This window comes from Natrix helvetica, assembly GCF_964273705.1.
Source record: "Natrix helvetica genome assembly, chromosome: 4".
NCBI classification, from domain to species: Eukaryota; Metazoa; Chordata; class Lepidosauria; order Squamata; family Natricidae; genus Natrix; species Natrix helvetica.
In genome coordinates this window covers 82,709,529-82,725,011 of record NC_138550.1, presented here as the reverse complement: position 1 = coordinate 82,725,011, position 15,483 = coordinate 82,709,529, and the positions used below count along the sequence as shown (strand labels likewise).

General features: G+C 43.0%; 1 protein-coding gene across 1 annotated transcript in view; it reads right to left on the bottom strand.

The window, feature by feature from the left end:
- FBXL7 (F-box and leucine rich repeat protein 7) overlaps nucleotides 1–11,274 on the bottom strand; it is a 157,973-nt gene extending 146,699 nt beyond the window's left edge. The window contains exon 1 of the mRNA XM_081950108.1: nucleotides 10,704–11,274. Within this exon, the coding sequence (XP_081806234.1) occupies nucleotides 10,704–10,740 (37 nt within the window). The 5' untranslated portion in view covers nucleotides 10,741–11,274. The remainder of the gene's footprint in view (nucleotides 1–10,703) is intronic.
- Between the last annotated feature and the right edge of the window lie 4,209 nt (nucleotides 11,275–15,483).

Here is a 15,483-nt window from a genome sequence, read left to right as displayed (position 1 = left end):
AACAATCTAGAACAATGGAAGTTTTTGATGCTCTTTAAAAACCACCATACATATGACATGCAAGAAACTTCCAGCCTATATATGCCTAAACAACTGGTCAGCAGCCAAAGGTAATGGAGTGAAGGAGGAAGGGAGGGAGGGAGAGAGAGAGGTGATCCACTGCGTGATTCGCACGCAAAGATTTGCCTCAACAAGCTAGTTTCTAGGGGAGGTCGCATACAGGTTTGCATTATGGGTGTGCACATGCACATGCTTTCAGCATTCTGTGCCAAAAAGTTCAGCTATCACTGGTATAGGGTCTCCTGCTTGAACAGGGGGTTGGACTAGAAATTGTCCAAGGATCCTTCCAGCTCTATTCTGATTGATTGAAGAAAGATTGTAAAATAGGGCAACCCCACTTAACAATAGCAGATATTGAGGAAAAAAGGTAAATGATTTTTCCATAAATACTTATGTTCTACTTGGAAGAGGACATGCTTCTGTTCTAAAGTTGACTTTCCTGCTTGAGACAGGAGCTTGGCCAGAACATACTGCTGTGTGAATCATCTAGGAAGGCAAGAATGGAAATAAGAGAAATCCCATATGAGCCACAAATAAAAGAGAAAAAAGCAAGACACCAGAAGGGTTACAAAAAAAAAACCCCAAGATAAGAGCAGCCAAAAAACATCAGAGATAACTGAAGGCTACTTGCATCCATAAAGGATGCCTTGACCTAGATCACATTCTAGTGATATTGAGGCAAAAAGTTTTCCTAACTTTAGAGCACGGGGGTCAAACTCGATCGAGTCATGTGACGTATCGCAATGTATTGCCTTTGCGGAGCTGGGTTGGGTGTAGCCTGTGGATAACACATCCGGCCTGCAGGCTGCCAGTTTGACACCCCTGCTCTACAGAAAAAGAGGAATTTGCAGTAGAAAATCTTCCTCCCTTGAAGCTGCAGCAAATTCCTTCCATTTCAGACCTGAGAATAGCAACCTTGCTCCATTTGTAGTGGAAAATGTTTAAACAATACAATTCAAGGACATCAGTTGAGCAGATAACCAAATGTGGGCTTAGCAAGGGGGAGTAAGAACTTTTCTCACTAGTTGCCATTCAGGGTTTTAGCATCCGGAAGTCAGCTGGACAGAATGTTAAAGAACAGCACCTAAGGTTTTCAGCTAGTATAATAGAAATGGGGATAGCAACGCCCAGGAAGGTTCTCTTGACTGTCACAAGAGTGGCATCAGTGAGGAAAATGAGAACAACCTGGCTCTCCCCCGTACTCCAAGCTGGGGTTTCCCAGCCATAGTTACTTCCACAGCTGGAAAACACAGAAGACACAGCTGTTCCTCAAAGGAAGTGAGGTGTAATTCCAGGAAATGTTTATTTTTCTGGTGTCTGGTATAATGGGAGGGTTAAAGTTACTTTCCCAAAGGAGGTTTTACAAAAGAGCACAAATAATATTTCAGTATGTGATGACTCTCAAGGGAGAAGACAAAAAAAAAACACCAAACTTAATTCTACTGTATTTTTTGTTACTATATTTTTACTTTCACCAATGAAGAGACCTCAGATAAAATTATTATTACCTTCTAAAGTGCCAAATGGTGGATCAACCCTGATATAAGCAAAGAATATGGCTTCAAATTTTTTAAAAGAGATTCAGTATATATCTGGCCAATAGGAAATAAATTATCAGCAGAGAGAGCTATTGGTCGATATAACCGCTAGCAGGAAGTGGAGAATAACATATCATCCGTAGGTTACATTTTACCATCTTCAATACTGGAACAAACCTTTCCCACCTGAACACTTTCAGTTTTCATCTAGATTTCTGGTAATGCCAAAAGAGTTGAATGCTATAAAACATGGTCTGATTATGTCCTAATTGGGAAATTCATATTTCTTTCAATCACTGCATTCCATTGTTTAGGGAAGGCCCAGGGTCACTTGTGGTGTCCCAAATCTCTGTATCAGTCTCCACCTTACAATCTAGCTGTATCAGGACAGAATTGTGAGAGAAGTATTACTGATATCACATTATTTGCGGGCTTTCCTTTAGCTGCCCCAAGTTAAAAGGAAGCGTTCTCAACTTAGAAGAAGTTGTAAAAAAGAAAAAATGCAGCCATCTTGTAATTTATTGCACTGGTTTTTAGAACAACCACAGCCATCTATGGGTATGATAATGGTGAGGGATAAAGCCACCAAAACAAGATTTTCAATTACCTTACTGAGAAAAAATAGTTTATTAACTGTATGATAAGCTATACTGTACTAAAAAATACTGTGTACTTCATTCTGCCAAATACCCTGTGGAAAGATTTGGGGAAAGATAATGTGAAGGGTTTTGTACAATCTTGAGGAACAACAACTTGACTCCTCTCAACGTTTGTTTCCGGCCATGTACAGTATGTGAGCCCACTCAGTGTGGTTTGTAAATCAAAATGTATAGCCCAACATACTGCATTAATCCAACTAATCACAGTTAACCAAGCCACCCATAGTTAAGCCATGTTTGGACCCAGCCAATACATCCAGCTTGTTCTCCATGACAGCCTAGAAGTAATATTTGAGGAAAATTTCCAGGGGGAATAAGCAATCTTATTTATCGAGTTTTGATGCCAGTAATTGTTGATGATAGCTGTTATTTTACAAAGAGAAAGAGATGTTAACTAAATTACTGGGACCCCCTTTTGTGCCACAGTGGAAAGTCAAGCTGTCCAATTGATAAAGCTTTAGAACAGGGCTGTCAAACTCCTGGCCCGCAAGCCGAATGCGTCATGCACTGGCTACGCCCACGCCCAGTTAAATGAAGGGGGGGGAAGTCCTGATACATCATGTGACACCACCCTGATGACATGAGTTTGACGCCCCTGCTTTAGAAAGTAAATTGCAAAGCTATCTCATGGGTAGTGGGTCATGTAAAACAATCAAGTTGTTGGAGATCCAAATCAATGCCACGGATTCTTTGGCACATATGACCATAAGCAGGAAGTAGAATATTGATGAAAAGTTAAGGATTTACTCGTGTCCTTTTTTTAATCATTTCATCTGTTCTTTGTCAAAGAGATTGTTCACTCCTACTTTTCTTTCCTGACACATATGTATAGAGAGCACATGTATCTTGATTCTTCTCCTGGTAGGATACAGCTGGTTAGGTGCTAGGCTTTGCCAGTAATGTACTAGCTGTGGTTAAATGTCCTTTCTCTTACAGCTATAGATTGTCTGCTCCATTAACAATTGTTTAGGTCAGAGTCCTGCTTTCAGGAATACTCAAAAGTGCAGACAGAAAGCTTTAACCTACAGCCTGCAGTCAGGATGATTCTGATATTTTGTGACTCAAATCTATTCCTCTTTCATAATAAAATCAATTTAATAAGGAGACATGTATGAAGGGAGAAAGATAATTTCCTGTGGCAAGTTACCATAGAATGAGTAACTACATAGAAGTATTTTGTGTATACGGGTAGACCTTGTCTTACAACACTTCATTTAATGACTGTTCAAAGTTACAATGGCACTGAAAAAATGACTTATGACCATTTTCCACCCAACTGTTGCAGCATCCCCATGGTCACCTGATTAAAATTCAAATGCTTGGCAATGGATTCATATTTATGACAGTTGCACTATCCTAGAATGATGTGATCCCATTTTGCTACTTTCTAGCAAGCAAAGTCAATGGGGAAGTTAGACTCACTTAACAGCTGTGCCACTAATTTATCAACTGCAGTGATTCACTTAACAACTGTTGCAAGAAAGGTCACAAAATTGGACAAAATTCACTTAACACCTGTCTTGCTTAACAACAGAAATTTTTGGCTCCGTTGTAGTCGCAAGTCGAGGGCTACCTGTATTACAATGACTAAATGAAGTGGCTGACTTTAACATAATTTTTTCTGATAATTATTTATGCCATGCCATAATTTATTTCTAACCCAATACTTATTAGATGCACTGAACTATGATATCATTATTCCATTGTGGTCACTACACTTCTACACTAAAAGGAGTCTATATAAGGCAGACACAATACTACACATCTAAATGCAGGCTCGGGGAAAAAAAATGTAAGTGGAATGAAATTGCATTTAAACAGAACAGCTGGAGCACATTAAACCCTGCCTCTCTCCTGCTTTGTCCCTGGGGTTGAAAAACTTGCCATTGAGTCAGGAAGCAGTTCTGTGCTATACCGTACAATACAGAATCTTGAAATATCAGAAACAAACTACAAAAGATGACATAGAATGCATGTGGTACTTGCTCAAAACTCCAGAGCACAGATTGGTTTTTACTGGCTCTTCAATGTCTGCCATCATAACATGATTAATGCAAAAGTTCCGATGTTTATTTCATACTACGAGGCAGGCACAAACCCTATGTTAGAACACATGAGCATCCAGAACTAGCCTTGGAAATCTGCAAAGGTGAAGGCAGCTTTTAAGCTTACAAATGATGTCAAATTATCCTCCATTATTGTGTCATTTTGCACACATGGCCTCATCTTTTATATAGCATATTAGGTCAAAACAATGTGATTTTAACCTAATTTTATATGTTCATCTTCCTTTCTGCTAAATGTATCGATAGGTTTTTAAAAAAAAAAACACATCAAGGTTAAATAAGCATTGGCCTTTTTAAAATGAAGCTAAATGCCATGGTTGTATGTAACAATAAATCTCAAACTAGCCAATAAGGGAATGATGCCCTGCTGTGAGAAAGGCAACTACGTACAGATCCAGTATGATGTCATGGGAAATGTGTTGTCTTCTAGGTGTCTGTATCCAGAATGTAACAGAGAGGTTATTGACACTGTTCAAAGCCATTTCTTTCCTTTATGCGTAGAAATCATAGACCAGAAGAAAGCATGACAAAAACCAGTGAGGTTTTAAGCAGGACGAAACTTGGAAGAGAGGTATTGTTTTTTAACAATACTTCCAGACAAAAGCCATGACAAAATCTTGAAATTCAATAACTACCATATTTTTCGGACTATAAGGCGCACCTAAATTTACAGAAGGAAAACAAGAAAAAATAGTTTTTGGCCTCCGAGTGTTGCATTTTTGCCTTCCCCTGCCCCCAGAAGCACTCTGCAGTCCTCCATACGGTCCGTTTTTGCCAAAAATAGGCCCGTTTTTGGCCTGCATAGTGCTTCTGGGGGCCAGGGAGGATGAAAACACAATGCGCAGAGGGCTTGAAAGCCCCCAAACAGTCCCATTTTTGGCAAAAACGGGACATGCAGAGGAGTGACGTGCAGTCAGGTGAGGCAAGTGAGGCACAGCCTCACCACTCTCATCATGAAAAAAAAAAGTAAAAAGAAAAAGCTGAGCTAGTTACTGCCTCACCGTGGATGACTCTGTTTAACTGTTAAAAAAGCTGGAAAAGGTACGTGTGGGTTGGAGGGAGGGGGAGGAATTCAAACTTCATCCTCCTGGTGCTGTGCAGGGCTTTGGGCAAAGGCTGGAGGGAAGGACCCTGGCTCGCTTGTGCTCTCCCTCCCCAAGAGTAGTTTGATTGCAGGCAGAGCCACGTTGTGGGGCCGGTGTGTGTGCTACAGCATGGCTCTTTGCCTGGCTTCCTGCCTCCTCCTGTGGTCTCCTCACTGGTGCTCTCCCTCCCCAAGTGTAGTGACTTCCTCCCCAGGCCCCCATTCATTTCTCTCTCACACACACACAGCTGGATAAAACTATATAAAAATCTAGCCCAGCTTCACTGATTACAAGTTTGAAAAGGCAACGTGGCTCCGCCTGCAATCAAACTACACTTGGGGAGGGAGAGCACAAGCGAGCACTGAGGAGACCACAGGAGGAGGCAGGAAGCCAGGCAAAGAGCCATGCTGTAGTACACACACTTCCCCCCAGCCTCTTTCTTTTGGAAGGCTCGGATCGGCTCCCCTCCGGCTTCTCTGCCTCTCCTCTCACCCCAGCCTGCCAGCAGGAGGTGGTAGGTGGGCTTTATTGTGTTCCAGGCATTTCCCACCCAGACAGCAGGCTGCATTTGCAATGGTGGAGGTGTTTGGGAAATACAGCAGGGGAATGGGGGGGGGGGATGGCAGAGGAGCTGCTTTCAAGCCACTGGAAAAGATATCCAATCCAACTTTTGTGTGTGGGGGGTTTGTTTGAGAGTGAGTGAGAGAGGGAAGGGGTAGGAGAGATAGTCCAATCCAACTTCTGTGTGTGTGTGTGTGTCTGTGTGTGTGTGTGTTTGAGAGAGGGGGAGGAAGGGAGAGAGGGAGGAAGGAGGGGAAGGAGAAGAAAAAGAAAAAGAAAGAAGGAGCAAAGGAGAAAAACAAATGCTGTCGCTTTAAATTGGAACTGAGCATGCCTGGCTGTGGAATTCTGGGAGTTGAAGTCCACAAGTCTAAAAATATTTGAAATCCAGCACTGTGTCAGTGCCTCACCAGTCATAAACCTCACGGCACGTCACTGATGCAGTGCACCCGGAGAGTCCTTTTGGGGCCCAGGGAGGGTGAAAACGCAACACCCAGAGAGTTTGAGAGGCCCAAAATGCCCGCATTCTATCTATAAGACATACCTAATTTTTCACTCACTTTTAGGTGGAAAAAAGGTGTGTCTTATACTCTGAAAAATACGATAGTTACATAAGTACTACTATCCAGATGGATTTGGATTCTGGGATGAACTATATTGCCTCATGAAGATCTCCTGGGAAGAGATGGGCTACAACTTAGATAAGGAAAGAAATAAAGGCAAGTGCCAATCTCATCAGGAGGGCATTAAACTAAAAGAAATGGGGAAGGGTGGTAAAAACCCATATCCAAATTTGTAGCCAAGGATTAGAAAGCAGAACATAATGGGAGAAAAAGGCCATGTGGGCTCAAGAGTTTGTAGAGAGCTACAGTCTAACAGAAAATCCAGTTAGTGGTACTATTCAAAACCTTAGATATTTCTAGACCAATACAAGGAGTATGGGGAATAAAACTCAAATAAAGAGGTATGATATGATAGGTATCACCAAGATTTGGTGGGATAATACTCAGCATTGTAAATATAAATTTAACAATCAGAACACAGAAATTCCATTGAAAGTGTCCAAGTATGAATATAATGAGAAAAAAGCAATATGAACTTAGGAGTTTATAACAGACTGCCTGGGTATATGGATGGACATGGATGAAAGCGCATGCAATTAGCCTGGAATCTAACTATGCCAAGATTCAGAGGTGCAACAAATACTTGCTGATTTCATTTGTCAGAAGAAAGAACAAGAGGGACTGCAATTGGGGACCTAATCCTCACCAACAGAAATTAATTGGTTGAAGTAATAAAAGTACCCTGTAGGAATCTGATTCTTTTGAATTTGTGACACGCAGAGGAAGAGTCAGTGAGAAGACTCACAGTTTTATACCAGATTTCAAGAGTTTATTCTAATTACAGGTAATCCTAGACATAGGACCGCAATTGAGTCCAAACTTTCTGTTGTTAAGTGAGACATTTGTTAAGTGAGTTTTGTCACTAAAGGTGATCACATGACTTCAGGACTTAGCAATGGTCATATATATGAACCAGTTGCCAAGCATCTGAATTTTGATCAGATGATCACGGGGATGCTAGAAAGGTCATAACTATGAAAAACGGTAATAAACTACATTTTTCAATGCCATTGTAACTTTAAATGGTCAATAAAAAAAACTACTGTAAGTTGAGGACTACCTGTAATTTTAAGGTAGCTTGGATCCAATGGCATGAAATCTTGAAGGAGAAAAAGGTCCAGGATAAAATGGTAATCTTAAGAAACAAATTCCCACAAAAATAAAAAAATGGGGGAAACTAGAGGGCAATGAGCATCCACGCTGAGCTCTCTAAAGGGTTAAAGAGAAAAAAAAGGTTATGCATGGAAATGGAAGGAGAAACACATACCCAAAGAAAAAGTCAAGACAGTCTCCAGAAATGGTAGGAACTATTAGAAAGGCTCCAGGTCAGAATGTGCTGAGGCCTGTGACAGCTATTAGAAACAACAAAGGGTTCTGTTAGAAGCCAAAAGGGGTGTGAGGAGAAAGTAGTGAATTGGATATGAGCCATAGTGAGAAAACAAAAAATGTCTTGGCTTTTATTTTGCCACTGTCTTCTTGCAGAAAGATTGGTCATTGTTATGTCACTGGGGTAAAGAGGGATTTGCAGCTGAAGATATAGTGGATAAGTAAAAGGCAAGACAAAACTTAGCCAATTTGAATAGATTCAGATCTTTAATGTCACATCAACTACATTCTACCATTCTTGGTCTTCTTTGAGAATTCCTGGAGGACTGGTGAAGGAAGGAGGAGGATCCAGGAAACTACAAACCTGTCAATTTAATGTCTATATTAGGCAATTTTCTTGAACTGATTAGTAAATAGAATGCTTGTGAGCAGTTGGATAGACATGCTCCAATTAACAGATGCCAGGATGAATTTGTTGCAGATTATATCTTTTTCTCAGATGCAATTGTAATAGATCAGAGGAATGCCAAAGAATCAGCTTACCAGGACCTTAGCAAACCCTTCACCTTAATAAAATGATAAAATATGGACTAGATCACTGGTCCCCTCTTAGGAACTGAACTGCACAATTGACGGGTGAATGAGAGAAGCAAACTGCGGGATCTAGGTTGCGCATGAAGCCACCACCATCACCCCAGCCAGGGGAAAATTGTCTTCCACAAAACCGGTCCCTGGTGCCAGAAAGGTTGAGGACTAGATGAAGCTACTGCTAGGTGGATTCACATTTGACTGAATGCCTGTACTCAGAGAATGCTAATGAATAGCTCCAGCTTCAGGGAAAATACTGAATGGCATGGCATAGGGCTTTGTCCTAGATCCAATGTGTTTAAAAAGTTTACCAATGTCTTGAGTAGATGAAGCTACTGCTAGGTGGATTCACATTTGACTGAATGCCTGTACTCAGAGAATGCTAATGAATAGCTCCAGCTTCAGGGAAAATACTGAATGGCATGGCATAGGGCTTTGTCCTAGATCCAATGTGTTTAAAAAGTTTACCAATGTCTTGACTGAGGGAACTGAGACAATGCTTATAAAGTTTGCAAATTACACAAAACTGTGAGGGGTGGCTAATATTTTAGATCAGTGGTTCTCAACCTGTGGGTCAGGACCCCTTTGGGGGTTGAACGACCCTTTCACAGGGGTCGCCTAAGACCATCGGGAAAAACATATTTTCGATGGTCTTAGGAACAGAGACACCAATGTTATGGTTGGGGGTCACCACAACATGAGGAATTGTATTAAAGGGCCGGGGCATTGGGAAGGTTGAGAGCCACAGTTTTAGATGAAAGAGAAGAATTAAAAAAAGCCTAGGCAGACTTGAGCAATGGGCTGAATGAATAGGATGGGCTTCAGTTTGGTCATACCATGGTTTCTGATGCGGGGTTTTTAAATCTTCAATTAGAGACCAACAGTTTTCTTTATCTGGGTTGAATTAATTAATACTAATGTTTTCCTTCACAGAATTCCATCATACAGTTCTGATCTGCACTTCCTGATAAATGGGTGGGACAAATTGAGTTGTCAGTGCTCTGTTGACAATTTTGGTTAGTGAAGTTAGCAAACTAATGACTGCTGGAGGAGACTCTCAGTATGAATGTGCCAGAAGGATTCATCTTTAGAATATATGATAAATTCTATATGACTCTCGATTAAGAGAGGAAAGAAAAGGATATGCAACAGATACCCCATACTACTCACAAAACTCTTCTGTGACACCAGAGACATGCCTCTGCACAGCATTATCAAGTGAGCAGTGATGGTGTTCTTGTGTACTTTCAACCTACTGATATATTATTTATTCAGCCTATGGTGTACAGGGCCTGGGAAGCTACCATACTATGCACTAATACACAGGGTAGTCTTCAGTTTACAACCAAAATTGAGCCCCAAAGCTATGTTGCTAAGTGAGAAATTTGTCAAGTGAGTTTTGCCTCATTTTACGACTTCTCTTGCCACCTCACTTAACTGAATCACAGCAGTTGTTCAATTAGTAACAAGGCAGTTAAGTGAACCTGGTTTCTCCATTGACTTTGCTTGTCAGAAGGTCGCAAAAGGTGATCGCATGACACACACACACCCCAGGAGATTGCAACCCACACAAATGTGAGTCAGTTGTCAAGCATCGGAATGTAAATCGCCTGACCAAGGGGATGCTGCAACAGTCGTAAGTGTGAAAAATGGTCATAAGTCACTGTTTGCAGTGCCATTGCAGCTTTGAGCTGTCATTAGGAGACCTGTTGTAAGTCGAAGACTACCTGTATACAATTCTTGTTTCTTATTCAGCCTAAACAGCTCCTCGGCTCAAACTTTAACAAGACGGGGGGAGGGGGAGCCCTTTGTCCCATTCCGTCCCTCTCCGAAGCAAGGAGTGCCAAACCCCAATAAGTTGTACTGCAAATATTTCGGAGAATTCAACTTCGGTCCGTTGCAGCAACTTCTGAGCGACGACCAACGGCAGATGCGCCAACCGACTAAGAAAGGAAACCGCAAACCCTGCCTTGAACTTTACAAGCTGCCGTCCCGGATCGCGGCGTTGCAAGAGAGGGGCGACCTCCTCTCCCTCGCTGCTCCTAGCGGAGCGTCTGCAAAGGCTCCCAGCCTCTTAGAAGCGGCTGGAGTTGCGCCCGGCTGCCCGTCCCAAGCAGGCGGCCGCACGCGCTACTATCGCTCCCCGGTGACATCCAATGACTCCTCGGTCTCCACGCCTCGGCGCAGCGGGACTTACCGTCACTGCCGTACTGCTTGCCATTGTTTGCGCCCATCCTGGAGGCTTCATGCTCTCGTCGTCCTCCTTCTCCCAATAGCCACCATGTCGAAGCCAAAAGGTTTGGGGCTGGGCAGAAAGGCAGAAAGAAACAAAGGGAGTGGGAAAAGACCCCCTCCGAAAAAAAGACCCCTAGTGGGAATGGGTGGGTGGGGGCTCCTGTATCCTCCGAGATGCTCCCTTTCCTCTTAGTTTCCCCCTCCTTGCAAAGGACAGCGGAGCAAGCTTGACAAGCCGAAGCAACCGAGTCTCCCCAAAGGACGAGGAAAGCAAACAAGGGACGGTAGCTGGGGTGATAATCCACGGGGAGGCTGCGGCAGTCCAAGGCGGGAAGGAATAGAAGGCGAGGCGCGCTAGTTTCTGCAAAAAGCTGGCGGAGGAATGGCAGCGGTCTCCACCAAGCGCTCCAACTTCGTCGCGGTTCTCTTTCTTCCCACCTCCCCCTGGTGGTCGAATTCTCGTCTGAAAGTTACCGGATTTGTTCTTCTCTCCTACCTACCCACCCACCCCGCGCTCGAGTCCTGCGCCTCGGACTTTTTGTCAGCGGGAGGCGCCTCCTCCCTGTGTCAATCAGTACTTAAAGCGGAGCGCGAGCGGCCGGACGCGCGCACGAGAGAGAGAAAGCGCGAGAAGACAAAAGCTGCTGCGATTAGAGACAAAGGATGCAGTCTTCCGAGTATCCGTTGAATAGCGAAGTGATCCATTCCAAGGGATGTTTCCAATCTCACTCTCCCCCTGTACCTCTCTCCCTCCCTCTCCCTCCCTCCCTCCCACTCTCTTCCCCTCCCTCCATCTCTCTGTCTCTGTCTCTCTCCTCCCTCCCTCTCCCTCCCTGTCTTCATCTCTCTCTCCCCCCCTCCCCCTTTCTTTCCCTTTCTCCCACCCTCTTCCTCTCTGTTTCCCTCCCTCCCCTCTCCCCCTGCCCCTCCCTCTCTCCTCCTCTCTCCCTCTCCCTCCCTCCCTCTCTCTGTCTCTCCCCCCTCCCTCTTTCGTTCTCTGGCCTGAGTGAGGTTTTTCAAGGAGGCTCAATAGCATTTATGAAGACTTAGCTGAACAGTTTGGTGAATTGATCCATGCGCTTTTCTAAATGCAGCCCTCCTAAACTGGAAACCATGCACTCTAAGTCTAGTCCAAAAGATTCTGCATAGGGTACTCTAGGGTACTCTTTTCAACACTGCTGCAGGTCCTTGAAATTGTCTGACATGTAGATTTGACACTGTCTCCCCCTCCCTCTCAAGAAGAGTTGAAACAGCTTTCAGAAAAGAGTAGGGTTTTGCAAGTCCTGTGAATGCTGTTCCCTATATTTTCCTCTGCAACCAATATTGCTGCTTCAGGCAGTGGTGGCCAAGGTCAAGGTGGGGCTATAGGAAGGACCTTCTGAAGCTGCAATTTGATTGGTAGGAAGTGGCTTGGCTTCTCAGGTGGAACCTTGTTGATATTTTGCTGATCAACAGCTCACCTGTATGGTATTTAGTTACTGTGTTGCTAAATATGATGTGAACGGCCTTGGTGGTGGCTGAAGGGGTTGCACTTTGGTTTGATGCCCTTGGAATCCAAAAGCCAGAGGAGAGATCCCCAGGCTGTAACCCCCCTCATCTGATTTGCCAAATATTTTCAGTAAGGGTAGTTATGCATGTAGCTTTTCCTGATTGCAAATATGTATCTTCTAATTTCATGGTAACAGTTGTCAGTCCTTCAACATGCAATGACATGGCCACTGTGTTGATGCAAATATCCCCATTATAGGTCCATAGCAATCACTAAATTACACATCACTTTTTCTAGACTGGGACTGGATGTTCATTGTATCTTTCATGCAAGGTATTTTGTGTCTTCTCCAGATGTGAACTTCCAAGACATTTTTGATAATAGAAAAAGCAGCAAAGCAGGGGAGATACCTAGTAAGTAGCCTTCTCTTGAGAAGGAAGCAAGTGGCAATGTTACAATGTCCCCCGCCTGTACAGTTTCTGTGGATATAAAAAGTCTATACATCTCAGTTTAAAAAGCCAGTTTTTTGAGATATAAACAAATCAGACCAAGAGAGAATTCCAACTTTAATATAACATATAAGCTATACAATTCAATTGAAAAGCAAGCAAATATTTTAGAGGGGAAAATAATTTAAAAAATTAGGATAATATGGCCACATAAGTGTGAAATCTTATAAATAGGGATGTGACTGTGTTCAGAATTAATAAACCATATTCAAACTCGTACATAGTAGTTAGCAAACAGATGTCATCAATTAAAGTGATTCTGATCAAGCTCATACAGCTTTCAGCTTGTTCTAGTAGGATTTTCCTGACATTTATTCAGTTGCCTGAATTTCACCTTTCAACACAACAATGACCCAAAGCATATCTCCAAATCAACAGAAAAATGGCTTCTCCAGAATAATATTAAAGTTGGAGTGACCCAGCCAGAGCCTGGAGCAGAATCCAATTGAAAATCTGTAGGGTGTCCTGAAGAGGGCTGTGCACAGCAGATGCCCTTGCAATCTGACAGATTGGGAGCACTTTTGCAAGGGAGAGTCGGCAAAGGTTGCTAAGGCAAGATGTGCCATGCTGATAGGCTCCTACCCCAAACAATTCAATGCTATCATAAAATCAAAAGGTGCTTCAACAAAGTATTAGTTTAAGGGTGTACATCTTTATACAGCCCCATTATTCTAGTTTTTTATTGTTATTTCCCCCAAAATTTCAGTTTGTTTTTCAATTGAATTGTACAACCTATAGCCGTGATGGCGAACGTATGGCATGCGTGCCACAGGTGCTATGCTGAGCCATATTTGCTGGCACACCATCCCTAGCTCTGGTGTGCGTGCACCCGCTGGCCAGCTAATTTTCAGCCTTCCGGAGAGCCAGGCAAGGCCATTTCCTCCCTCCCCAGGTTTCAGAAAAGCCTCCGGAGCCTGGGGAGGGCAAAAAACAGGCTCAACGGGCCAACTGGAAGTTCGGAAACAATCCGTTTCCACCTTCCGGAAAGCAGCCAGGAGGCCGGGGGAGACCGTTTTCACCCTCCCCAGGCTTCAGGAAAGCCAGCGGAGCCTGGGGAGGGCGAAAACTCTCCCCCTCCCATGAGTCACACATGCATGCGCAGGTGGGTGAGGCACATTCCATTGTGGGTCTGGGTGTGCACGCACAATTTTGGCACACCTTTACAAAACGGTTTAGACATCACTGGCCTATAGGCTATATTAAAGGTGGGGGAAAAATCTGAATTCATTTATTTTGGTCTATCTTTTTTACATCCTCAAAACCTGGCATTTTAAGAGTTTTGTACAGACTTTCTATATCTACTATAGGAACAATTGGTCCACATGGAAAACAACTCTATGTCACCCTTCTGGTGAACACAATCCTTATCAAGGTTTGGCAACAGGAGTTGCTGGAACATCCTTTTGTAATCTGTCCAGATTCTGATTTCTGTTTGGATACATCCGGCATGCAGACCTTCCACTTTTGGGCTGTTGAAGCAGTGGGCACCATGTTTACAATACTATCTAGCTATCTAAAAGGTGCATTGTACAAATTTCCTGTTATTTTTCTGTAGGTGGTCTCTCGGGCAGTTCATAACAACTAGACAGAGGTTCAACAACTTCTACAGACAAGTTCCACAGTTGTCCAGAGGCATGCTAAGACTTCTTGAAATATAGATACAGTGGCAGACTTCCTATACACAAGGATATACATACATACATACATACATCATACATACATACATACATACATACATACATACATACATACATATATATATATATATATATATATATATATATATATATATATATATGCTAGGTTTAGAGGAGGAATTGTGTTGGCTGCAATTTCCTTCTGCCCACTACCGAATGATGTACCATTTCAGTCTCTGGGGGAGTGTGAACACGTTTGGACTGTGGTTCCACCACTGAAATGCATGAGTACCTTGTTCTTATGTGCTGCTCTTTGTGTTAAAGTGCTTCAAGCACGGCAAGAATATCCTGCTGCAGGATTATGTCAGTAGATGCTTTCTCCAGGGGTCATGGTCTAGGAAGACTTTCCTTGTGTCTCATTGTGGTTGCTCTCATAGATATATTGCTATTCCTTCCTCCTTAAGAAGTGTTGCTTGCGACTTCCCTCTGATGTCATTAAGTGCTTCTTATGCAGATGAAACACATAAGACCCACCCTGTACCAGATGAAGTGATTAGAAGCCTCCCATCCTAATTTCTCTTCTGTGTCACTGCTCTTTCCTTCTTAAGGACTGCTGCTTGCTGCTCATTGTTCCTCTTCTCCATCACCAGCTCCAAGCAGGATGAACTGGAATGTTCTTTTGACATTGGCTATGGATAAATGAGTCATTTCTATTACTACAGATACAGTAGTAATATTATATAGTATGTTCATATGTTGTTGTTTCTCTGATGGTGTTTCTGTAGGTCAAAAATGGTATTTGTCCCTTTTTTACACTCGTATCCATTTCCAGTAGCTACAGTTCACCCTCAATTCTAATTTCAATTCTCATTCTCTCTCTCTCTCTCTCTCTCCCTCCCTCCCTCCCTCCCTCCCTCCCCCCCCTCTCTCTCTCTCTGTCACACACACACACACACACACATGTAGAGGAATAGAATAGCTCTGTGCTGGGCATGCGGAATTATTTGTCCCTTTTTCAATTAGAGAAGGGGACCAAGATAAAGTTATCAAGGAGACTCTTCATAAAGAAAAAATGAGAAGGGGCTAAGTACACCTGCAGTTTTTATG